This window comes from Musca vetustissima, unplaced genomic scaffold (assembly GCF_032173495.1).
Source record: "Musca vetustissima isolate MV318-11 ecotype Yass unplaced genomic scaffold, APGP_CSIRO_Mvet_v1 utg10524, whole genome shotgun sequence".
NCBI lineage: Eukaryota > Metazoa > Arthropoda > Insecta > Diptera > Muscidae > Musca > Musca vetustissima.
In genome coordinates, this window is record NW_026880443.1 from 26,076 (window position 1) to 53,088 (window position 27,013).

The 27,013-nt window shown below is 35.1% G+C and overlaps 1 protein-coding gene across 1 annotated transcript in view; it reads right to left on the reverse strand.

Moving 5' to 3' along the window:
* The window catches only part of LOC133326060 (sodium/hydrogen exchanger 9B2-like), a 130,414-nt gene that overhangs the window by 22,447 nt on the left and 80,954 nt on the right, over positions 1-27,013 (reverse strand). Inside the window, exons 3-6 of the mRNA XM_061534736.1 lie at positions 9,866-10,153; positions 9,579-9,761; positions 4,522-4,697; positions 4,165-4,274 (exon numbers count right to left, since the gene is read on the reverse strand). Coding sequence (XP_061390720.1) covers positions 4,165-4,274; positions 4,522-4,697; positions 9,579-9,761; positions 9,866-10,153 — 757 coding nt within the window. The remainder of the gene's footprint in view (positions 1-4,164; positions 4,275-4,521; positions 4,698-9,578; positions 9,762-9,865; positions 10,154-27,013) is intronic.

Sequence of the window (27,013 nt, forward strand, 5' to 3'; positions counted from 1 at the left end):
TTTGGATTATAAAACCGATTTTTCGTTGACAGATACTATAGCTTTGTGTTGCATCATGAGTTTGTAACGCCGCGAAACATTGGTCCTAGACCTACCTTTTAGTATATCGACCTTTAGTATCTCGATCTGTCTGTCCATTATAATTTGTAAACACATGTATGGGCCAATCGCCCATAAATGTATTTAATAGAGTCAATATCGTGAAACATTGCCCATGCTCAGAATATGGATCCGAAAATGTTAGTGTTCAGTGGACGTTGTATATGGAATCATATGGTCGGCCCCGCCGGCTCTACTGCCCTAATTAAAAAAAATTAAAAAATTAGTAACGTCTTAAGGCTCTGTCGGGTCGCACTTTCATATCCTACGCCCTTTTAAGCGTGGAGGGTTGCACATAGTGTGCAATTTCTTAAAAAGTCTGGATCTTTATATGGAGACGATGTCATTGTAATGTATCTGTTAATTTTCTATATTCTCGATGCCATGAGAAAAACTACTAACATTTCGAAGAGATGCATTTAAAAAGTTCGGTACCATTATATGGAGACGTTGTCATTGTAAATTCGATATGCTCTGAACAGTGTTGCCAATAAAATATTTAGAAAAAATGCCATTGTTTCTCTTAGTTTATTATTGGGATTGTCGTCAACGATCTGTGGCGAGATCCGAAACTATAGTTTTCTCTGCGTTACACCTTGGTGGAAAATGTCGTAGTTTTTTTTTTCAAAATAACTCGACTATTTTGAAATAATACAAATGGCATACCAAATAACCTACCACACTACTTAAATTTTCCCTTAAAATATTCAATATTTCATTCAAAAATAAAAAATCGGAAATAAATAAATTTAGCATAAAATATGATTCGGAAAATATGCCATGGTAGGAAGGAGGACTAGTTTACCTCTTATCGACCAAGAGGATGCATATACACCTAAGTCTGTTTTTACACGGTCTTTTTGTACACGGTTTTGAAATAACACGGTTTGAAAATTGAATATTTTTTAATTTTTTTAGACGATTTTATTCCATTTAGCACGATTTGAAATGTTGTGTACTTAAATTTTTTGTCAAATTTAATTTTTGCGAAGTATGTTCATATCACAAAAAAGTATTTATGAAAGAAAAAATCTAAAACCATCGGTAGTATCGATAGTTTGCGAACACTAGCTTAAAGATTTAAGTGAATTCCCCTTTAGCGCATACAAACAATTTTTACTGGTCTAAGCAAATGTGAATAGCACTAATTTAAGGGAATTCCCTTTATGTATAAGATCAATGTCTTTTTTACACGGTTTTTTTTACACGGCTTCTTCTGGAACCAATCTACCGTGTAAAAACAGACTTAGGTGTATAGTGAAATATTACCCAGGCTCGGGTAAAGTTAGAGTTCGGTGATAGGTGATAGGTGTCCGCTCAATGATGTTATGTACCTTCTATAAAAAAACTCATATTTGCAAAAAATCAGCTTTAACTAACGGTAAATTGTGGTTAAAGTCCACAAATGTCCTTTTTAGTAGAATTCGCAATAAATAGCGGTTTCGACCTTTCTTCGCTCACTGGTTTAACATAGGAAACTCAAATTCATCTTATGAAATATATTGAAATTACAAGATGAAAGGAAAAAATTAAACCAAAAGTATTAAATATTGCAAAAAATTCCTGTGGTACAGGGTATTATGTCTTTGTGTATATGTTTGTAACAGGCAAAAGGAAACGAGATAGACACATCCTTCCTTTGAGAATATACCCTTCACCACTCTGTGGTACAGGATGAAATTGGATGAAATTTGGCACAGCTCATTTGTTTGGCCCAAGGACGAACCCTATTGAAATTGGGAAAAATCGGTTCAGATTTACATATAGCTCCCATATATATTTTCGTCCGATTTTATGTAAATTGTATACCTTTCGATTTGCACGAAATTTGGTTAAGTTTCCTGAAAATTGGTCCAGATTTAGATATAGCTCCCATATATATTTTCGTCCGATTTTATGTAAATTGTGTACCAAAGTCCCTATATACCTCTCGATTTGCACGTAATTTGGCATAGCGTAATGAACTAGCTCTAGAATGATGTGTGTTAAGTTTCCTGAAAATCGGTCCAGATTTAGATATATACTTTCCCATATATATTTTCGTCCAATATAATGTATATGGTGTACCAAAGTCCCTATATATCTTTCGATTTGCACCAAATTTGGTAATGAATTAGGTTTAGAATGATGGGTGTTAAGTTTCCTGAAAATCTGTCCAGATGTAGGTATAGCCCCCTAATATATCTTTGTCCGATTTTATGTAAATTGTGTACCAAAGTCCTTAGATATCTTTCGATTTGCACGAAATATGGCATGGCGTAATGAATTAGTTCTAGAATGATGTGTGTTAAGTTTCCTGAAAATCGGTCCAGATTTAGATATAGCTCCCATATATATTTTCGTCCGATTTTATGTAAATGGTGTACCAAAGTATACGTTTTGATTTGCACGAAATTTGGCTTTACTACTTTCATTACTGATATAGTTTATTAGTTAGTTGAAACATTTCCGTGAAACATTTCCATAACGTGGTCCTAATATATATGAAATGTACACACTTTCCACATACCTCTATTCCAAAGCCGTCCTTATGTTCATAACCATGTTATTTGTTCATCGTGAGTCCTTCAATAAATCCATACCTACCTACCTATATACACACTACATGCACGCATCGAAACGAAGATGGCAATGAAGAAGACGAAACATTGATAGGAAAAAAGTAAACATAAGCTATTTAAACTTGTTTTCTTTTTTTGTGCTAAACGAGTTTGAAATGTCTAAATCTAGCAGTAAAAGTGTTAATTGCCAACACTAACTCTGAATTATGTGGGCCATTTATGGAGGCTATTTAAAAATAACAAACTGTATTAAATTTTTTCTCGGAAGAAGTTTATATTCACCAGGATTTTTGAATTCCATTGTACAGCCACTTCGGAAAGAAATGTGAATAAAACCTTAAAATACCGAAAATAAGACTTCTTTTAATAGAGGCTATGTCAAAATTTAGACATATATCGAACATTTTCTGCATGGATGTTTTTCACACTATTAGAAGCCGGAACGAAAACAAGGTGACGACATTTGTTTATATGTCAAAACAAGAGCCAGTATTGGGATAGTTTTCCCAAATATGTTTCTTAACTCCTTTACAGGAGCACCACATTCCCTTCTTATTTTAGCATATTGTGTTTCATTCCATTTCAGCATGTGTGCCATTAAGGAAAATATCAACAAATTGCATGCAAACCAGCAGTCTCATGTTATTACCCGCCAACTACAATAGCAACAAAAACGAAACATAAAATTTCATTCGTAAATATAAAATTTGTTTTGTTGGTTGGTCGGTTGGTGAAAGGCGACTGAAATCATTAAAGATTCTTGTAAGCTGTAAAATAAAGAAACCTAACATTGCGCGACTGGAACATATGCAAAGAAACCTCCATTTCCCGTACTCAATATTTTTTGAAAAGCATTATTTGAACGAAGGTGGAGAAGCTGAGTCACGAAAATAATGTCGCCAAGTGGTTGAAAGACAAAAAATCGACGTGATTTCCTTGCATTTGTGATTTCCAAATGACACATTGCACATAAAATCGAGCGAGAAACTGGGATGAAAAATTAATTCAGATTTTTGAAATTAGCTTTGCTTCATATTTTCAAACCAAGCGCCCGCCTTCTAACCGCTATACGTCTACATACTCTAAAATTATGCCCTGATATGAAAAGCCTTATCTCAATTTCAACTTTACCAAACATATCATCCCATCCCGCAACAGTAGGGAACTACTTACGCGCAATTTATATGGTAAACATTTATGACCAACTGAAGCCATTAAAGTCTGTTTATAACTCTATTTTGCCATGCACACACACACATACATCCATCCATAACCCCCCATTTATACACTCTTAAAACACACACACGCCAAAACACATGTATACACTTCCTGCTAGTAGTTTTATATTCCTTGGGTCACACCAGTAACAATTCATAGGAGTATTCTTAAGTACTCTTCCCGCATACTTACAATCCATGGCATCATATCTCATCCCTCTAACCCAACAAAATTCTCTTCCATTAAGAAACACAAAAAGAAAAACGAAATGTTGTATGGTACTTACCGAATTACGCGACGGTACAAATTGTAACATTATACCATATAAATAGCCATAAACTAGGCCAATTCCAATACCAACGGGTCCTTGTAAAATTTGTTCAGTTAATGATCCTCCTGCAGCAATAGAATACAAAATAGGAAAAGAAAAAACACAAACAAAATAAGAATCATTTTTATGTCAACCTCTTCGTAAGTGTGTGTGTGTATTTAAAATGTGAAGAAAAACATCGATTTTGATTATATGTTGATGATGGGTTATTTTATATGTGAGCATGTGGTAGTTAGTAGTAAAATGTATTATACCACATCATCAATATTTATTTATATATCTATGAGGAGATTGGCTGTTCGCCTCGCTCACCTGTTGAGAAGATTACACCATTAATAACACCAAACACGAAAATGGCCACCACATCATTACACGTCGTCATGGCATAGATCAGTGTATGGATGCCGTTATTAAGGCCTAGTCGGTCCTCTCTCAGTTTTAGCATCACCGTAACAACGACATTGGGAGACACAGCCGTTACCACCAAACTGAAAGCAATAAATCGATAAGCGTAATCACATTGTTGAAATCGTTAATGTAATATTTAAGAATGTGTGAAATCACACACAGGTGAAATATGACCGCCTTTACACGCTTCGATAATAAATAGTGCTTCTAAACATAAAGACTTCTAACTTCAGAAGATATGGAAAAATGTTTGGTATATATTTAAAAATTTCCTCAATAAAAATAAAAGAATATTTTTTAGTAATATGTTATATTAACAATGACGAGAATATAATGCGTCCAGAGGGAGGCAAAATCAAGATTTGAAATTTTGCTCATAATATCGGCATACATATTGAGATTGAATTTGAAATACTAAAAAATGGCATATTTGGTTGGAAAAATCGGAAAAGATGTCCAACATATCTAAAAACGATATTAACACCCAAGAATTTGGAATTTGGAAAATTTCGGTATATTAGAATGGTGAGGGTCACTCTTAGTCCAAAGGTGTCAGATTAGGCGGGGTTTTTAGAAATTCGTACAAGTACAAGATATAGCTAAATGTGGCATAATTTGTATTTGGCGCACAGGTAACTGATGGAATGTAGAACAGATTTACCAAAGTTTTTTTTTTTTTGGGAATTCCAATTATAAATATCCGAAAAGTACTAACATGTACTAAATTTGGTACAATTTCGTAGTATATGAACTTGAAATAAAGAATCCGATAGATCTACAACACACCAATTTGGAAATAAGATTACTGTTGGAGTGTCAATTGGGGGTATGGATCTAGTTTTGGAAATCTAGTGCTGGAATCTTGAAATTGGGATTGGGTACGCAGGGAGTTTAGAAAATCTGTACTTATGTGTACTAAATGGTCAATAGATCGGGATGGTACCCTGAAATTTGGAAGTATGATTTCAGTTAGATTATGGAGGAATTTGTGCAAATTTATATTAGTGTGCACTAAATGATACAACATTTGATACAATTGGGTGAACCGATTGAGCAGGAAGATTTCAATTTTGAACTAAAATTACTGTTGGAGTGTAGAATTCAATTATGTAGGAAGTTTCGGAAATTCGTACTTATGTGTACTTAATGGTACTTAATTTGGCTCAATAGGGATTGTGAAATATGATTTATGTTGGTTTGTTGAGGTATGTAGATATGGAAATTTATATTAATGTGTACTAACTAAACCGTATTAAATTTGGTAAAATTTAAGTTTTGGTGTACATATAGAACTCGAATCAGGATCACAAAAGGTAATAAATGGTACAAACTTTAGTGTAGAGCAATATTACTGCTGCGTATGTAGGGTTGAAATATGGAGGTAGATTTGGAAGTACGGGCTAAAGGAGAACAAAGGAATTAAGATTGTAACTATGGTCGATATTGGTGTGTGTTCTGATTAGATCTTCTGAAGATGGGACCCATTGGTTCACTCCTTCTGGTACCTTCCTCAAAAATGGTTAACATTTTTCAATATTTAGAAAGCCAATATTAGGCGAATGGTATGTCTGAATTGAACCAAACTTTCCACAACATATTATCTTTACCAAGCCCAGATCAAGTCCGAAGATGTTACCCATTATGGTACCCCTCCCCCGCAAAAGGTCAAAATTTTCAATATTTATAAAATCAATCATTTTATACTCATTTCACTACGCTATGCCAAAATTCGTGCACATCGAAAGATATATAGGGACTTCGGTGCACCATTTACATTAAATCAGACGAAAATATATATGGGAGCTATATCAAAATCTGAACCGAAACTTAGCACATATCATTGTAGACCAATTTCAGTAATTATGCCAAATTTGGTGCAGGTCGAGGGATATACAGGGACTTTGGTGCCCCATTTACATAAAATCGGACGAAGACATATATAGAAACTATATTTAAATCTGAACCGATTTTCACCATTTCGAAATATATATAGGGACGTTAGTGAACCATTTACATTAAATCGGACGAAAATATATATGGCTATATCAAAATCTGAACCGATTTCAATAGGGGTCGTCCTTAAACCAAATAGATGAGCTGTGCCAAATTTCAACCAAATCGGATCATAAATGCGGCCTGTACTTTGTTTACAATTTAACGTGGACAGACAGACAGACGCACGGACGGACGGATGTGCATAAATCGACTCAGAAAGTGATTCTACGAATTTTTTCCAAAGGAAAAAGGATTGGGTTATTCGTTTTTGAGTTATCGTGCCCGTCATTCGCAAAAAAATGTTTAGAGAAAAACGCGTTTAAAGTTTGAGAAGCCCTTCAGCCACTTGATGCTGACACAATAAATCGGCTATATCTTCAAGAGTTCTTGAGATTTTCACTTGCAATTTTGTAGGAACATTCATTAAGTAGTGTAGATTCGAATTATATCAACAATTTTTTTGACCCCGAGAATGGGGGGTCCCCTTAACTCCATTTCAGTTGAAAATATTATATCTCAAGACAGTAGAGGATGTTCGGAATTACAATACCTTAAAATGGTGAGGTAGAGAAAGTTATCAATAGTAAAGCCTTTTCAGTGCAATGTTCACTCGAGAGACTACTCATTTGCAAAATATGTCCAATTTGAGTAGTATTGGCGAGTTATTTGGAATACCCTTTGTGTTTGGTTTTTGCAAAAAAAAGTCAGGCTGGATCCCAGTTTGTTCCTTCATGAAATTAGCAATATAATTGCACTTAATATCATTTTCGGTAGGCACCGATACTATACTTTTTTTCGTTTCCTCGACAGAGGCGTCAACTATATGAAGCGACCCAAATCTTACACGGCAAACGTCTTTCACATCAGCCCATTGCCTAGAAGCAATAGGGCTGCTATATAGGTCCCATATAACGTTACCTCCCATATTTCAATATTTTGGGGAGTTGGGACGCGTTTTTCGACCATAAAATCTACAATTTTGTGTTGTAGATTGTCATTGAGTCTCAAACTGACAATATTCAGTATTGTCATTTTGACACAGACTTAGTTGAAGTTCGAAGATGGGATATCTCGCTCCACTCATTCTGGTACCTTCCCCACAAAATGGTCAAAATTGTATAAAAGCTTTAAATTTACATTATCTTGAGAGCGGACAAACCGATTTGAACCAATCTTTGTACAAGCTATTATCTTTGCCAAGCCTAGATAAAGTCCGAAGATGAGACCCATTAAGCCACTCCTTCTTAGATTTATGGCTTTATGGCGAACATTTTTATGGAATATTCTGAAAAGACCGCATTCAGAGAGTCCTCCGACAAAAATATTCCTCATATGTATATCATCAATATTGTCCAGCATACCATATACCTAAAATGCAATGATTTCGAAAAATCTTAATTCGAAAATTTTCAAATATCTCGGTATGATTGCTCCCCTTTTTTAATTTACTTTCCGACGTAAACATTCAAAATGCCGATACTCGTGTCTTCCAGTTTAGCCCCTCTATGATATTTTTTAGTAATTTCCCGATTATTATCAAAAAGTTAAAATTTGTTGCAAATTGTTATATATTTGCTTCTTTTAAACTCCCATAAATAAAAAAAATCAAATGAGGTAGGTTTTTATAGAGTCACTTAAACATTAAGGTTTTACCAATTCTTAGGTAAAAACTCATAAAAATACGATACTTGGATTAGAGGTTGCAAAATAAAAGTTATTTACATTCTGTTACCAGTTTAGAGTCCAAACTGATAATTGCACCTCTTCACTTGTGAACTGCATGTAGGACCTCGGCAAACCTTAAAATGAAGAAAACATTTGGGCTCTCAACACGCAGAGAACATTTTTCTCCATGAATTCTAAATGTGAATGGTATAAGAACATTTGTTATGCCTTTTTATATTAAAAATTACCCACTTAAAACAAATCATATTTGTTAACTCTTTAATTATATTACCTCCAACTAGATTTATTTATTTGGGGAAAAAATCAACACTACTGCTACCACCCTCACATATTAATTTATTTATAACAACATTCCGGGGCACTAATGCAAATTCTATTTTTGATGCAAAAATATACGAAGGTGAAAACCGAAACTTTTTCGTTTTCATTATTTCAGCAGCAACATTATTGTTGTCATAGTTCCAACTGTTCGTATATGCATGTGTGTATTTGTTACAGAAGTTTATATTTTTGGTGTTTTCAAATTTCCGCCAACATCCAACCGCGTGATGATGATGTGCTGGTCGTTGGCTTCATTTTTGTGAAAAGAACAGAACATAACATGCTGTGAATTTTAAAATTAAAATAACCATAACTATATAACAACAACAAGAATAACAACAATATACAGAAAATTCCGTTTTCCCCGAGTAAAATGAAATTGTAGACTTGCCAAGTGTCAAATTAAGTGGGGCTGTGAATTGAAAATTCAACCTGGCGTTTTTATTCGTGCTTTTGTTTTTGTGTGTGTGCGACCGGACGTACTCCGGGAGTTAGCAGTCCACCGCAAAAATAAGAGATCTCTTCATGAGGCCAACATCACCTCATAATAACTCATACATATTTAATAATGGTGCAAGTTTTCCAAAAAAAAAAATGCCTGAGACACGACGCTGTGAGTTATGTATGTGACTGAGTGTGCCTGTGGTAAAAGTAGTTGTGGCCACGACTTCCGTCGTGTTATGAAAGTGAATGATGAGGAAAAGTTCTTGTGAAAATTTCTAACTCAAGTGTAAGTATACTGTGCATATTCGAAACGCATATTTGGCCAAACATGTTTTGAGCACCTGATTCCAGGAGGGTTTCGCAAACATTTTTCATTGAAAAAATAGAAAAAAATAAATATATGTTTGGTTCTTTTTCTCAAGCTCCCGATATCAAGCCCTCAAATATCCGGTTTTCCAAAATTCCTATAGTTCATAATAATCTGCAATTCTTCCAATCCAAAATCTCATACTTACCCCAACAAAATACCCCACAGCCATGGCATATTCAATAAGAAATATGCCAATACAGCAATGATGCTAACTTCAGCAATGGTCGGCACCAGGGTCAAACGTGTTATCATAAACCATAATTTCTTAAAGGCATTTGCGTCTAGGCCCAAGCCAGCCAGTAACATAATATTTATTAAAGCCATCTCCCTGTAAAGAAACAACAACACACACAGACACCCACACAATATTAGTAAAACCACCAACTGGCACAGTCACATAAATCTATCGCCATGACACACTCCCCCACTTACCTTAGAAATCCTTCGAATTTTGCATAGCCCGTAAAATCTGCCAAACCCACATTCGCATATAGAACACCAAAGAACAGCATGCCCAACATGTCAGGTAATTTTATGAATGTCACCAGGATACCGGCTGTTTGTGCTCCCACAAACAGCAGAACGATACGCATTATCACTGTGCTGGGTATCGCATATTCTGGCAATTGGATGTAAGCTAATATCCATAGACCAATGAATATCAACAGAATGGCCAAGGGTTGTGATGAAATTGAATAATTTCGAACCAAATAATGCCACCTGGAATAAAAAAAGAACAACACAAACATATGTATATTATTAGACTGGAAGCTTTATAAAAAAATATTATTTAATTTTGGGCAAAAATATTCAAACTAAATTGGGAATCAAATATCAAATAAAAACACACAAGTTTTCAAACAAATGCAAAATGTGGAAGGAAATGTCAAATGTCGGACGGCCACATAGTAAATACAATTTAAAAGCTACATACAAATCGAATTTGAAGCATACCTGAAACAAGTTATTCACGATAATACAAAGTTAGGTAAGAACGGTCCAACACTTTTCTCCTGAGGATTAAAAAAATCAAAATGGTAGTGGTGGTTTTTACCTCAAAAGGTCATGCTCAAAATCATTAGTGTATGGCAATGATATTGAAATCAAAACCCAACCATCCCTATGAAAAGGCCCAGAAAAAAACAGTAAGGAAAGTTGAAAAGTCGGACGGAGCCGACTATATGATGCCCTTCACCACTTTGGGTACGTACAAGAGATATGTACAATATCATTTAGATAGAATAGACATAGCATCTCTGGAGGACCATTGAAATGGAATCGGACGAAATCAACTGCGTGAAGTTAATAGATGTTTGAACTAAATTTAAACAGACTATACACATACCATACTGAAATTTGTGAAAAATTGAATGTCAATCATCGAATAAGATCAATTTATGAATGGACGTATTTGACCAACTGTGGCATCCACCATTTGGCATGCTGCAACACAGTGCGCTATCCAAAATTAATCTCGACACAAAATCCAATACACATTATTTTGGGTTCGATTTGGTACGTTGTGCCATTTACATAAAATCAGACGAAAATATTAGGTTGGCGAAAAAGAAATCCATTATTTTTTCGGCCGATGGCTCGTAAAGTATCGATCAGTAAAAAAAAAAAATATTTTCCTGTTTTTTGTTTGGTGCATTCAGTTGTGAGTTCCAGGGTGTTAAAAATGGAAATGAACAAAGAGAAAATTCGGTACATTTTACAGTTTTTCTTTGACAAAGGCGAAAATGCAAGCCAAGCAGTTAAACTTGAGAATGGTGTTTATGATTCCGATAGTTATGTGCAACTTTTGAAGTGGAGCTATATCTAAATCTGAACATATTTCAACAAACGGAAGTCAACCTGCAGTAACTTCAATACGATATGCAAAATTTTGTCGTAATCGAATTACATAAAATCGAACGAAACTTTATATGGAGCCATATCTAATTTTGAACCGATTCCAACAAAACATTCACACATATAAACATACATCAATCTGCACCTAATTCAGTAAGCTGTGTAAAATTTTGTCTAAATCGAACCGATTTACAAAAAATCGTATTATATATGGCAGAAAACTATATATAGAAGCTATATCTAAATCTGAACCGATTCCAACAAAACTTCGCATCCAGACTTTATTCAGTGCGCTGTGTAAAATGTAGCTCAATCGGACAAATATTGGCAGTATGGTGCTCCATTTGCATTACGAAAATATATATGAGAGCCATATCTAAATATGAATCGATTTCCACAAAACTTCACGGACGTCAACCGGCAGCAATTTCAATATGATTGCCAACCTGTAGTAACTTCAATACGCTATGCAAAATTTCGTCGCAATCGGACAAACTATGACAGTATGGTGCACAATTTACATGAAATCGGAGGAATCTATATAAGGGAGCTATATGTAAATCTGAACAGATTCCAACAAAACTTCGCATACATAAATTTGGACATATTTCAGTGTTCTGTGCAAAATGTTGTCTCAATTGGACCAATATTGGCAGTATGGTTCTCCATTTACATAAAATCGAACGAAAATATATATGGGAACTATATCTAAATCTGAACCGATTGCAACAAAACTTGTCATAGATCGATCGACACCTAATTCAGTACTCCGTGCAAAATTTTGTCTCAATCGGACCAATATTAGGATTTTGGTGTAGCATTTAGATAAAATCGGACGAAACTATTTATGAAAGCTATATCTAAATCTGAACCGATTTTCTCCAATTTAAATAGGGTTCGCCTTTGGGCCAAATAAGTGGCATATCATAAATGCGACCTTTACTTTGTTCGCAAAATACATGGACGGACAAACGGACATGCATAAATCGACTCAGAATGTGATTCTATGCATATTCTCAAAAGGAACCAAGGGTCTATCTCGATTCCGAACATCGAACATATATGTCTTTTGCACAAAGACATATATGTTCGAAAACATTTAGATTTTTCCTCGAATTTTGATTCAAACATCCGATAAATGTCAGATTGTTTAAAATTTTTCGAATAAAACGTTCAAATGTATTCAGAGTTCTTTTCGAATTTCGGAACAAACTCTTGACAACATTCTGAATTTTGAATCAAACGCTCGATTGTGCAGAAAATTGAAAATTCCCACAACATATCCCTTTTTTACGAGTTCTTTAAAACCACGAATGTTCCTTTCGAATATTTTCCGACAATTTTGTGCCTCCTTCACACAATTCGTCATCGGAAATTTGAGCAGAATTTCGTTCCGAATTCTGAAAAAAATTGAAACAAATTGTTAGCTTGGTGAAAACTTCTCCTGGTACCACCCCACTGATAGTCAATTCATTGATAAAATCATATAAATAATAGTGAACACTGTGTAGTCTAAACGTTGCACACCACAATACTTCTACAAATCAAGTCCCACCCTATAAATACACACATCCTTATCAGCGTAAAATGCAATGTTTATATCGACATGCCCGTCTCTTCGTGTTCAATGTCAAATATGGGCTATTTAGGAGTATACCCATATAATGGTATCTCCCATGTTCGTTATTTAGGAGATTTTAAACACATTAGGTGTAATTTGAAAACACAGATTTTATTAGTGATTGGTTAATATTTAGGGGATCAAATGGACCATATATCATATTTTTACATATTTTTCTGGTAGCTCAAAAGGTCACAGTTATTTCAAGAACATTTGCTGATGAAAATACATGCTAAAATAAAGGTTCCTGATAGAATAGTTGTCTACATCTGTATTGGACAATTTCTCTATATGCTCCCCCGAAAATCCTTTAAAATATAACTCATGATCTAAAGCTTATTTACACTGTTACACTAAGGCACTAACTTCTAACTAAAACATAAAAGAGTCATTAAAATGGAATAGGTCTGCATATCACGGCATTTCGAGCATAAATAAACACAACAATAAAAATAAGTTTTTTTTTCCTTTTTTGTTTGGTTGAAAGGATAACAATGCCTACTACACACATATACTACATAATTGTACTCACACACCCGTAGTCCAAGCCACAGAGTCGTAATTAACTTTATTAGAACGGCAATTAATACTAATTATCATTATTATTGTTATAATTATTGTAATTTGTTGTAACAAAAGTAACCACACAATGGCAAATGAAACAAACAAAAAAAAAACACAATCATTCATGGGTTATTTATGTACAACTGTTGGAACACAAAACCAATGAGAAGTTACAATAAATAGAAACAAAAACTTCAACATAAACACTACAACATATTTCGAGCAATTTGGAATTAAATAAATAATATTTTCTTAACATTATACGATTTTGTTGTTAATAAACGCAGGAAGGCCACGACGAACTGGTCTTCTACAAATGCTTATGACAACTTTACAGTTAGACTAACACTCCCACCTCCTTCTACACCTCTTGAAGGTTGGTGGTGTGTGTGTGAGTATTTGTTTCATAAAGATTCGTTGGTCCTTAATACTAAATGTTGTAACAACTCCCACTGAATATTCAAAAAAACACCTGTATTACAATTATTGCGTGCTTAACCCTTTTTGTTGTTCTTAGCCAATATTAATTCAAGCCTTCATTACAATTTCTAATTAAAGGCCTTTATTGTTTTAATAACCACCAATTAAAACAGCAATCGGAAATCAACGAAAAAGTAATATTCAAATGTTGTTTGACCCTTGTCACAAATCACAGCAAATGTCAAATAAATCAAAACGGTGTGGTAATAAATTTGTGGTTGACATAGTTTTTAGGGTTACAAAAGGTAGGGGTTAAATTAAGAAAGGTTTAACGCGGGGCGCTCACTTCATTCATGCATTGTTCGCGAATACATCGCCCGTTTGGAGGGATAGAACATTAAAAATTAGATTAGAACCACATTTTTTATCATTAATCAAAGGCTATGTCACATTTTTGATGTGTCAATTTTAAGCTGATTTAATTGGCTGAGAGAAAAGTACTTGAATAAAACTTTGAATATCGTAATATGTATCTAAACTCAGATCAAGTATCAGGTCCCATCTTCGGAGCAGATCAAGGCTTTGAAAAGATAATAGGTTGTAAAAAATTTTGTTCAGAGCGGACTATCCGCTCTGAACAAATTTTTTTTTTTTCACATGATATTATAAAATATTTTTTTGCACAATTTTTACCATTACGTGGGGGAGAGGACCGATTGATTTAATTACGATATCCAGTTTTATTCCAGCCTCCACCATAAGGTGAATGGCATATTCGCGTTAGCATTCCCTTTGCAACATCTCGAATTATTCGTAGGAGACCTAACAAATAACCTGTAAACGACGCAGTATAGACGAACGGGGCAAGCAATATGATTCCCTACACAGTTACTACTGGAGTTTTACTTTCCATGGATGCATATTACGAGCCTGTGCAATATTTTGTGATATCTATTCTTTCTTACCTTGGGATATTTTTGGAATATTTTTTCCCGTGGTGAACATTTACGCCATAAAATGCAAATTTTGTAATTTTACACAGAAAGGTCTTTGTTGATTGGACCAGCTGAATATTGTCAAATCACAATAGTAATTCTAATTACTTGGCCAGATTTAAATCCACATGTGAAGTGTTGAGATGTTCGGCCTGGGTAACGACTTGAAAACACACGAAAAAACAGTGAGCGGAGCAGTATAGTCGACCGATACCACGGAAATTTATTACTTATTTTTATTTCGAGCCTGGCAATATTTTGTAATATTTGCACTTTCTTGACCAATTACAGATCAACAGCACCTCTTCCTTACACTGACACATTTTCCGAATATTCCCAATATTCAGTACAGCCCTTCTAATTATATGCCCAGATTTCCTTCACCGTGGGTTGTGTTGTGATGTTCGGCTTTCAATTGTGGCCTATAGATCTACACGAAAAAACACAAAAAAATAGTTTACGGTCCACCTTATTATTATCTGATCACCACCGAAAATTATAAGAGTCATCCTTGACAATACTTGAATCCTCATGGAAAAATTCAAAGCGATCAGCGATATTTCCCCCTCTAGTGTGGTAATGGGATACTAAATAATATCAGAGTACGTAAGGACCAGTAAATATTTAAGTGCAACTCCCACATCCGAGTAATTTGTCACACAAAAGTCAGGGTCCATTTGGCCCTCTTAATATTGACCGATCTTTATCAAAACATGCATGCTTATTCACTTTTCCATGTAATTTGGCCCATTATTGCGGTCTCTGGAGCGACCGGAAAAAAACGACAAAAATTAAGTATTTGGTCCATTTCATCCTTTAAATATTAACCGATCTTTACCAAAAACATTAAGAGTCTTCATTGTCCAGAACCTATTCTACATAAAAGTTTCGCGAAGATTGGTTCATAAATGTAGCCTGTATCGTATTTACAAATTATAATGGACAGACGGACGGACACACATGTCTAAATCTACTCAGCTAGTCGAGATATGGCGATCGGTATACTTAAAGGTGAGTCTAGGACCAATATTTCACGGCGTTAAAAACTCTTGAGGCTACACAAAGCTATAATACCCTGACAACATAGGGTATAATAAAGTTTTTGGTCCACTTCACCCCAAACATAAACGGATAATTATTAAAAATAGTGATATTTTTGGTCCTAACCGAATGCAAAAATTTGCGAAGATTGGTACATAACCTGGCATGTATCGTGTTTATAAATTTTAATGGACCAATGGACACACATGTCTAGATCGACTCGCGGCGTTACAAACTCTTGGGGCCACACAAAACTATAATACCATTACAACATAAACCACTATTTCATGTTTGCGATCCGAGAAGAATATTCAGACAAAATTCAGACTGCAATTGGGCAATGTTGGTTCTGGTGAATAAAAAGCTTCTTCCAAGTAAAATTTCAATACAATTCCATGTTTTGGCATGTTCATCACTTAAAGGTTCTGCTCATTTTTAATTACAATAATTTAGCAGTATTTTGTAACCAGATTTTACTGAAGTTTTCATCTCCGATCCATATTATATTTTCCTACCGAAGTGATGGGTTTTTGTTGACTGCCGAATTGCGGAACTACAGCCATTTGGTAAAAATATCATAGGACTGACCAACTGATAATCAGTAACAATTATTAAAAAAAATATTACGAATTTAGAATTTTCGAGATCTAAAATTACTCATTTTCCTCATTGACATTGCACAGGAAATGTTAAACTCCATCTACGAAGATTCATATCTGTTCCAGATGCTCACAACCAGAGCAGATTATCGTAAAATCTGCAGTGATTCCGTGCAAATCGAAAATCCTCGAAATGATAAAACTTAAAATTTTGTTTCTAAATATTTCTACTAAAAATATACTTTTATTAATCTAATAGTTTTTGGACATCCATATAACTTGTTTTATGAAGCCTATCTACTGTGAATATAAATATGTTGATTTTGTTTGTTACATATTTACCCAATTAAATTCAAATTCGAAACCTAATCAATTATCATCATGAGCGCTGACTAATTATTTTGTGCTAAAATCAATATCAATGAATTTTTAATGCTATTTAAATGAGTGGTTATCCAAATCACGCATTTAAAACTTTGAAAGTATAATCATGTCAAATGTGTATTACATTATTCGATAGAGTCAATCAATGCATAACAGCAGCCATAATTTTAATATGGACTAAATGGCCAACATCTATAGTTCAAATAACAATGATATATCACACAGAATTTTCGAAACGATATGATACTTGGACCAAAGATCTATTGATTTTGGCGAAAATTAGTTAAGATTTCGGGTCAATGATCTACCAATGACAATGACAAGTGGAGGGTTAAGATGGCATTCTGGGTTGTTAACATATTTAATTCTAAAATGAGGTGTTCAAATTAGACAGAAAAATATATTAAATGAATACTACAATAATAATTTCATTCAGTTTTTTTTTTCATTTTGTACATGTACCTCGCTTATTATACAAGTAAAGATTCTCATAATCATGAGAATGCCACTATTTTTTCCAAAACATATAAATATTTCATTGATATTAAAATGAGCCGCAGTCTCTCCTCACAGTCTATCCTCACTCACTCGATTGTGGCTAGTTTTGTACTTCATTGTTTCTTATTTCAGGCACTGCAACCGATCTCTGCATTGGTGTTATACAATTCGCATATGCATTTTCCAAATTATTTTGATAAAAACGCCAAATACAATATAACAAAAAAGTGTTGATATGTGAAAAAATTTAACAACTAAGTTGATCAATAAACCGAATGTGTTTAAATTGGTACATAGTTGCTCTAATGAAACAATACAATAACATTTAAAAGTAAATACTGTATAAAAAGAAAACAGACATAACAAAGAAGATAAAATCCAAAAGAATATGTTTTACATAAAACCCGTAACCATCAAACACACAGACATACATTATAAAGGCTGTGTAAAAGATTTGCCTATATGTATATATTATATTTATACTTTGTACAAAGGTATGTAACATGCCAAAGAAACTATATAGACTCATAGTAACTTTTAATGCTATACATGCGTGGACATACACAGGCTGCATATGATATGATATGAATGTGGTCCCGCACCCCATATCGGTATTTGGAAGAGTTAAAACACGTTTTACAGCCGAATTGTTATTTTGGATTCTCATTGGAAAATCTTCTTACCAAAAAGTATCAATATTGGTCCATGTTTCGGTGTAGCCCCCATTATTCGGTATTTTGGTGACACTAGCCGCGTTTTTCCAAAGAATTGCATTCAACTTGATGTTTTGAATTCTCATCAGACTAAAAACAATTATCAATATTGATTTATGGTTTGGGTTATACCCTATAGACTTAAAACTTCCCATTATTCAGTATTTTTGTGACTTTATGCTAGATTTTATACCCTACACAACTATGTTGTCCGGCTATTATAGCTTTGTGCAGCCCAAAAGTTTGTAACGCCGCGAAATATTGGTCCTAGACCCACCTTTAAGTATACCGATCGTCATATCTCGACTAGCTGAGTCGATCTAGACATGTGTGTCCGTCCGTCCGTCTGTCCATTATAATTTATAAACACGATACAGGCCACAGTTATGGACCAATCTTCACGACATTTTGCATGTAGGATGGGTTCTGGCCAATGAAGACCCCTATTGTTTTTGGGAAAGATCGTTTAATATTTAGGGGATGAAATGGACCAAATACTAAATTTCTGTCTGTTTTTCTGGTCGCTCCAGAGGCCGCAATAGCGGCCCGAACATCGTGAAATTTTGCATGGAGAAGGGGATCGGGCCAAAGAATAAGCATGCCTGTTTTGATAAAGATCGGTCAATATTTAGCGGGTCAAATGGACCCTGACTTTTGTGTGAAAAATGACAAAATTTGTATTCTATGGCGTATATATTTACTCCTGAAGGACATAGACCCAAGAAGTTGACAATGTATCCAAGAGGAGTGGTTGACCTTTAAATTAATACCAATTATATCGTCGTATGTGCTCGGATGTGGGAGTTACACCTAAATATTTACAGGTATCTCCATATTCCTATATTATTTAATAGCCATTATCACACTAGAGAGCGGAACTATAGCGCTAATCGCTTTGAAATGTTCCATGAGGTTCCAGTTATGGTCAAGGACAACGCCTATAATTTTCGTTGATGATCAGATAATAATTTTGGAATGAAGTGGACCGAAAACTTAATTTTTTTATTATTTTCGAGTCGATCTATAGATCACAAATGAAAGCCGAACATCAGAAGTGGTGCTGTTTACCTCTAATCGGGCAGGAGGGTGAAAATATCGCGAAATATTGCCCAGGCTCGGAATAAACATCCGAAGAAAATTTGAGTTCCGTGGTAGTTGTGTAGGGTATCGTATGGTCGGCCCCGTCCGACTATACTGCTCCGCTCACTGGTTGTTTTTGTCTTTGATTTAAAAAAAAACATGGGTCCGTCGAATATGGGCAACCCTGTATTAGATAATAATGTGAAATGTTATATTTTATTCAACCTTGAATGAAATTTGACAAAAATTTTTTAAAAGTAAAATATATAGAAGATAGTCTAGCGGACATGCCTAGAATACAAATACCATACTAACGAACCAACGTTTTAAAGAGTTAATGGTTATAAGGTCAGTACAATAGTACACAAACATATTTAACACATTTCATTACAGGGTATAATTATCGTAACAATTATGAACATAATAAGTCCAATTACCTCATAATTTCATGATTTACTCCACAAACATGTTTGTTTATACAAAATTAATTTATATTACCCAAATATTTCCCCCACACAAAATTTTTTATACAAAAATTATAAAAACCCTCAACTCGTTTACAAAGGAGCAACATTAACATTACAACTCTGAAGGAGTTAAGTTTCTTAAATAAAAAAACACACACATATTTTGTTATTAAAATCGTATACTAATTTTAATTTCGCACACTGTATAAAACATTTTCCAAAGTATATATAAAAACCACCTACAAATATTTATCAAAGTGCAAAATAAAAATTTCGGTCAAACCAAAAAAACAAAAATCTGTTACGCTTCAATTCTATACCAGCAAAATCCGCCAATCATTGAGTGTTTTGCAGAATGACGGCAATAAGACAGCACTATGAAGACTATGATTATGACCGCACATATGCAGTTCGTGGTATTTTGAAAGTAATGAAAATTTTGGGTTTATGGAAATGGCAAACGGAAATGACTAAGGAAACCCGAACCGACTGCATGCGTTGGCTGCAATACGTTCAGCGTGTGGTGTTCCATGTGCCGTTTACATTCACATTCATAACGCTGATGTGGATTGAAGCATTGCGGGCAAATGATTTGGATGAAATGGGTGATGTTCTGTATATGTCATTAACCGAGGCAGCTTTAATTGTAAAAATCTTCAATATTTGGCAATATTCGACGAAAGCATCGACGTTTTTGTACACCCTCCAGAATGATAGGCGCTTTGCTCTACACACCACAGAGGAAGTGGCATTTTGGAAAACGGCTCAGAAAAGATTTCGCTTTCTTATTTATATGTATTCGGGTGGTAGTGTATTTACGGTGATCTCTGCATTTTTGGGAGTTTTATATTTGCGGGAACCACAAATGGCTTTTGCCTATTGGGTGCCATTTGAATGGCAGCGTAATCGTCGTAATTATTGGTTGGCATATTTTTATGATTTTGCCTCGATGGTGTGTACGGCCAGTTCGAATGTTTGTATGGATATGATTGGCTGTTATATGATGTTTCATGTATCGTTGCTGTATAAGATTTTAAGTTTTCGTTTACAAAAGCTGAAGGCTATCAAAGGTGAAGATTTCGATCGGAAATTTAAGAAACTTATTCTAATGCATAAAAGTATTAGGGGGTGAGTAAGAAGAAGATTTGGTAGTAAATTGCAATTTTAGACGAATAAATTTGTTTTTAATTTTTTTCAGCATGACCCGCGAGTGTGCGATTTTAAGTTCCAAATATGTTCTCTCTCAAATTATATTGAGTGCATTAATTTTGTGTTTTTGCTGTTATCGCATTGTAAAGGTATACCATTTTTTTCTATATTGAATGGAAGAAATATTGATATTTTTTCTATTTTGCAGTTGGACATTTTTAGTAACTTTGGCCAATTCTTTTCGATGTTACAATTTTTGGCGGTCATGATTTTGGAAATCTATTTACCCTGTTATTTTGGCAATGAAATTTCCATTAATTCTAGTGAAATTATGTTGGACGTTTATGGTACCGATTGGTTGGAATATTCGGTGGCAAATCGTAAATTGATAATATTATTTCGAGAGTTTCTCAAGCGACCGGATAAGGTGACAATAGGTGGTTATTTTGAAGTTGGATTGCCAATATTTACAAAGGTGAGTTTAAATTAGATTTGACGATATACCTCTAGTATTTAAATTGAAAATTATTTAATTATACAGGGTTTTTGTTTAGAACTTAAGAACTTTTTAGAACTTTAGAACTTAATGAGCTCATTTTATTTGTATTTCAGGTCATTAATAATGCCTATAGTTTCTTTGCACTTTTGATGAATGTCGAAAATTAATTTTTCAAATTATTTCTAAAACATTTTAAAATTTAAATAAACGAAAGGCTACGTCCCATCAACAGATTAACAACATTTTGATTTTTTGTAAGGAAGGAATATTGACATGAAATTGAACGAACATAAATAGATGATATTTATCTATATCTAAACGGACTAACATCAATCCGTACACATGTCATTCTGCAACCTATGCTAAATTTTTTAAATCGATTTTAAGCAAACTTTACACACGCTATTCGGCATGCTGCACTGTTTATAATTTAATATCAATCAAACAGTCGAAATTGTATATGGAGCATAGCTTCCTTTCTATATCTGAACCATTTTCAAGGAAATTTTCCCGAGATTAATTTATATTAACTTCAGTACGTTGTGTTAATCGGCCTAGCTAGGGGTCTAGTGCACCATTTACGTAAAATCGGACAAAAATATATATATGAGGTGTTTGTAAATCTGATCCGATTTTCACGAAACTTTGCACACATCAATCTAGACGTAATTCAGTATGCTATATCAAAATCGAAAGATATAGGGGACTTTGGTGCAGCATTTACATAAAATGGGACGAAAATATATATGGGAGGTTTATCTAATTCTGAACCGATTATCACGAAACTTTGCACAGATTATTCTAGAATTAATTGAGTACGCTAGGCCGAAATTCGTGCAAATCGAATGATTTTCAGGGACTTTGGTGCACCATTTACCTAAAATCGGGCGAAACTATATATGGGAGCTACATTTAAACCTGAACATATTTTCCTGAAATTTAACACACATCATTGTCGACTTAATTCTGTACGCTATGCCAAAATTCGTACAAATCTAGTGATTTTCAGGACTTTGGTGCACTAGTTACTTAAAATCGGGTGAAACTATATAGGAGCTATAACTAAATTTGTACCGATTTTGACAAAACATAGCACACATCATTCTAGACTTAATTCAGTACGCTATGCGAAAATTCGTGCAAATCTAATGATTTTCAGGTATTTTGGTGCACCATTTACCTAAAATCGGGTGAAACTATATATGGGAGCTATATCTGAATCTGAACCGATTTTCTCGAAATTTACCACACATCATTGTCGACTTAATTTAGTACACTATGCCAAAATTCGTGCAAATCTAATGATTTTCAGGGACTTTGGTGCACCATTTACCTAAAATTGGACGAAAATATATATGGGATCTATATCTAAATCTGAACCGCGTATCTCCAATTTCAATAGGGTTCGTCCTTGGGCTAAACCAACGGGCAGTGCCAAACTTCATCCAATTCCGATACATGGACGGACAGACGTACGGACGGACAGACGAACATGCATAAATCGACTCAGAATGTAATTCTATGCATATTCTCAAAAGGAACCATGGGTCTATCTCGATTCCTTTTGCCTGTTACAAACATATGCACAAAGACATAATACCCTGTATCACAGTGTGGTGAAGGGTATCAATATGTATGGGAATTATATCAAAAACCCAACCCATTTCAACAAAACTCGATACATATCATTCTAGGCTCAATTTGAAACGCTGTGAAAAATTGTGTCTAAATGAAACAACAAATATTTGGAAGCAATATATACATATTGATCGATTTGCACAAATAGGGTTCGTCCATAGCCCAAAAATCTGGTGCCTACGTCGAATCAGGAATGGCTTCAAATTGCATTTTTTGGAATGTGCCGATGCGTTTTTCGTGGGTCTTTTCCAGGATTTGGGGCAGTGTTAAAATCTGGTCAATGGTGGATTTGCCAAGTCTGAAGCCGCATTGGTATGGTCCACTAATTCGCTTTAGTCGTTCACACAGCACTGTATATGCGATGGGAAAGAGCACATATCGTCTTGTCTCCTTTTTTGTGTACGGGACACTGGATGCTGAGGTTCCAGTAATTGGGCATGCACTCATCTAGCCAAATTGTACTAATCAGCTGGTGTATACTCCTTACCAGCATCTGATCACCAGTCTTGAATAGTTCGGCTGGTAATCAATCGGCAACTGCTTCAGTCGATTGATTGTTATTCTGGTATACACTCTATACCGTCATCTCTTATTGGTTCGGAGTTATCTACTTCACCGCTTCTATTTGATACCAGAAGCTTTTCAACATGCTCCTGCCAGATCATCAACATGCTGTCTGTATCTGTCACCAGGTTTCCATCTCTACAGTAGGATGTGCCTGCACCAGAGCATTCGGGTTGGTGTTATACTCGTTAGTACAATTTCCGGACTTCATTGTAACTCCTGTACATCTCGATTTGCTCACGCTCATGTTTTTCTTCTCCTTTCTTCTTTTTTGTGGAAAATACGTTTCTCCTTTCTCATTTTCCCCGATAATTCTGCATCGCATTACGTGTTGCTGCTGTTTGCAGGGTTGCCCTATACTCTACATTTTTCACATCAGTAGCATTACGACACTCCTAATCGTACCAGGGTTTCTTGACGTTGGTTTTTGGTACCCAAGTGTTGCTTTTGGTGTAGTTTATAGGGAGGGGGCAATTCTTTGCCATTGTGCCTCTATATTATTAGCGGGACAAGGAGTGCTATCGTCAAGCAAGTGGGTAAGTTGAGCGAAGTAGGCTTATGTTATCTGTTGTGTTTGCAGCTTTTCGACGTCGAGTTTCCGTGTTACATTAGATCGCACCTTTGTTACTACATTAAGAAGGGTGCGAACCTTGATTGCCACAATGTAAAGACTCGAATCGCTTTTCGCTCCTCGTATCGATCGAAATTCTAAAACACTGGATGAATGCCTTTCGTCTGTCACAACATGATCGATTTCATTTCTCGTTGTTCGATCGGGAGAAATCCAGGTGGCATTAGGTATATCGAGATGCTTGAATCTGGTGCTGCTAACTACCATGTTTTTTGCTGTCGTGAAGTCAATTAACCTCATGCCGTTGTCGGATGTTTCTTCATGGAGGCTGAATTTTTCGACGGTGTGACCACAAATATTTTCCCTTCCGAATTTTTGCATTAAAATCTTCTAGCAAAATGGCCAGGGCAGCGATCATATGCTGTTTCTAGGCGCTCGTAAAATATGTCTTTGGTCTGCTCATATTTGTCTTCGGTCGGAGCATGGGCGCAAATAAGACTGATGTAGAAGAACTTCGCTTTCATGCGGATTATATCAATTCGCTCATCTACTGGAGTGAATCATAAGACGATGTCTATAATTCTCCAGTTGACCATAAATCCGCAGCCAAATTCATGTCTCGTTTCATAGCAGCTATAATACAGGGCGAAATCATCTGATTAACTTACGCCTGTCCCTTTTTTTAAATCCATACAATATAGATAGAAACTAACTGAATGTCTGTATGTCCAAAATCGCACATGGTTGTACTCTGGTGTGTAATTTTTCTATGTTTTTGACTTCCAACGAGTACATTTGATAGTCAGTAGAAACCATTAACCAAAAATGTCAATGGAAGATACCCCTGCTGGGTAGAAATGTACATTTTTGAAATGTTTTCAGGCAGATGATTATTGAATAAGTGTAAATTTGACTTGGTATAAAATTCTTTCAAAATTTTAGAACTTTATCAACCTTTCCACAGAATTCTAAACAATGCAATTTTAATTCTATATAACTGCCGAAGGAAAATTTACACCAAAAGGTGTTAACCATTTTGGTTTTGAAATGAAGATACATTTCTGAGAAATATGTTCAAAGAAGAAATTACCATTTTGGTTTTGAAATGAAGTTAAATTTCTGAGAAATATGTTCAAAGAAGAAATTACATTTTTTGTGAAAATCTCAAAGATTCACATGCAAGCATTAATATGCAGCTGTTGTCACTTTACCTGATGCATGTTGTAGTTTCTGTTGTTGTTGTCTCTTTTTCGGGTTGTTAATTTCAATTTAGCAAACAGTTTGTATGTCTGCAGCCTGCCTGCCAACATACCTTAACAGCAATTAAGCCATAATAAGTACAGGACTTTAATAAAGCCGGGTGTCTTCAGCAGACGACGGCAGCAACAACAACTACAACAACACACAACTCAGCATTACAATGGAAAAACTTTACGCCCAAACTGAAAAGCATTCCACTAATGAAAAGACATATCTTCCCTTGACATCAAAACTAAAAGTGAAAAGGATAAGCCGCCAGAGACAAAACCGGGCATGCAAAGCAAAAACAAAAACAACGAGAGACAACAGAAATAGGAAACAATGCTGGTGTTGTTGTTCTGCATATCCTGGAATTTTGTAATGCTCACACACACACTCACCCACACAGATTTTCACACAGTTAAAAAAGAATGAACATTTGCCTTAATTGTTTTTCATTTTCTCATTCTTTTTTAGCACAGTTTTAGAAGCAGCATATAAGGCCAGCCACAAACGCTCTACACTTTTTGTTTCATCACCAGCAGCAAAAGCATCATCTTATTTTCCCCCTCTTCTCCCCATTCTACTTCACTCCACAGGCGATTGTCTCAAACATCATCACGGTTTGAAGACTCTTTTTTGTCACAGTCATTGTTGTTGTTATTTTGGTTACCGGCTGTTTGACAATCATGTGAGCAAACATTGTTCACTTTACATGGTGTAACCATCCAACAGCCCACAAACGTTTTGTCATCGTAAATTTCTGGCCACGGAAGCTATGCAATTCACCTCCCAGCAGTAGCATCAGCAAACTGAATATCTGCATAGGTGGATTTTTCATAATTATACTGCATAATTTTTGTGTTGCATCAACGGCTAAACAAGTGTTGCACACTCTCTTCAACGCACACACACACACCCGCTCACATACATGGTTGGCACGAACGCACGACATGACACCATCATCGCCACCACTGTCTGAGACACTTTAAAAGCCACAGCAAACAATGCAGTATGGATGGAACTGAGTGAGTGTTTGTCGCTCGACTCTGCTCGGTTCGGTGGTAAGAAATGTAAGACTAACACAATACACATTACAATCAACCATTCACCGAGCCAGTCAACCAACCATCCAAAGAGCAAAAGCGAGACAGCCAGTAACTGCTCACTGCTTGACACAGTGACCGTATAGAAGAAACCACAGTGCACCAGCAAGAACCAACAAGTTCATCCAGCTACAACAATGAAGTTTACAACAAGATTGAACAACAAAGCATAAAATGTCCCAGAGGAAACATTTGTAGGACATCATTTGTTGTTACTCGCAGCTATGTTGGAACAGTATGGGGCAATACATAGAGTTAAGAAATTTAGATTATTTGGAGGATGGTGGCGAACGATCGCAAATCTGGAAAATATTTTTGATGTTTTGAATTAATAAATAATTCACGATTTACTATCCATTTTTTATATGATTTGGGCCGATTTGGGCGAAATATGCACCGTTTTATTGTATGATTTTTTGCCATATTAAAGGTAACTTCATAATTCCTCACTCATAGAAGTTCTGCTCTCTATTTGCCAAAAACTCTAGTAGTAGATTTGCACAATCCTCCCTAGATACAAATTTTTCCTTAAAGAAATTTAGCAATGCAAGAAAAATATGATAATCGCGTGCCAAGGC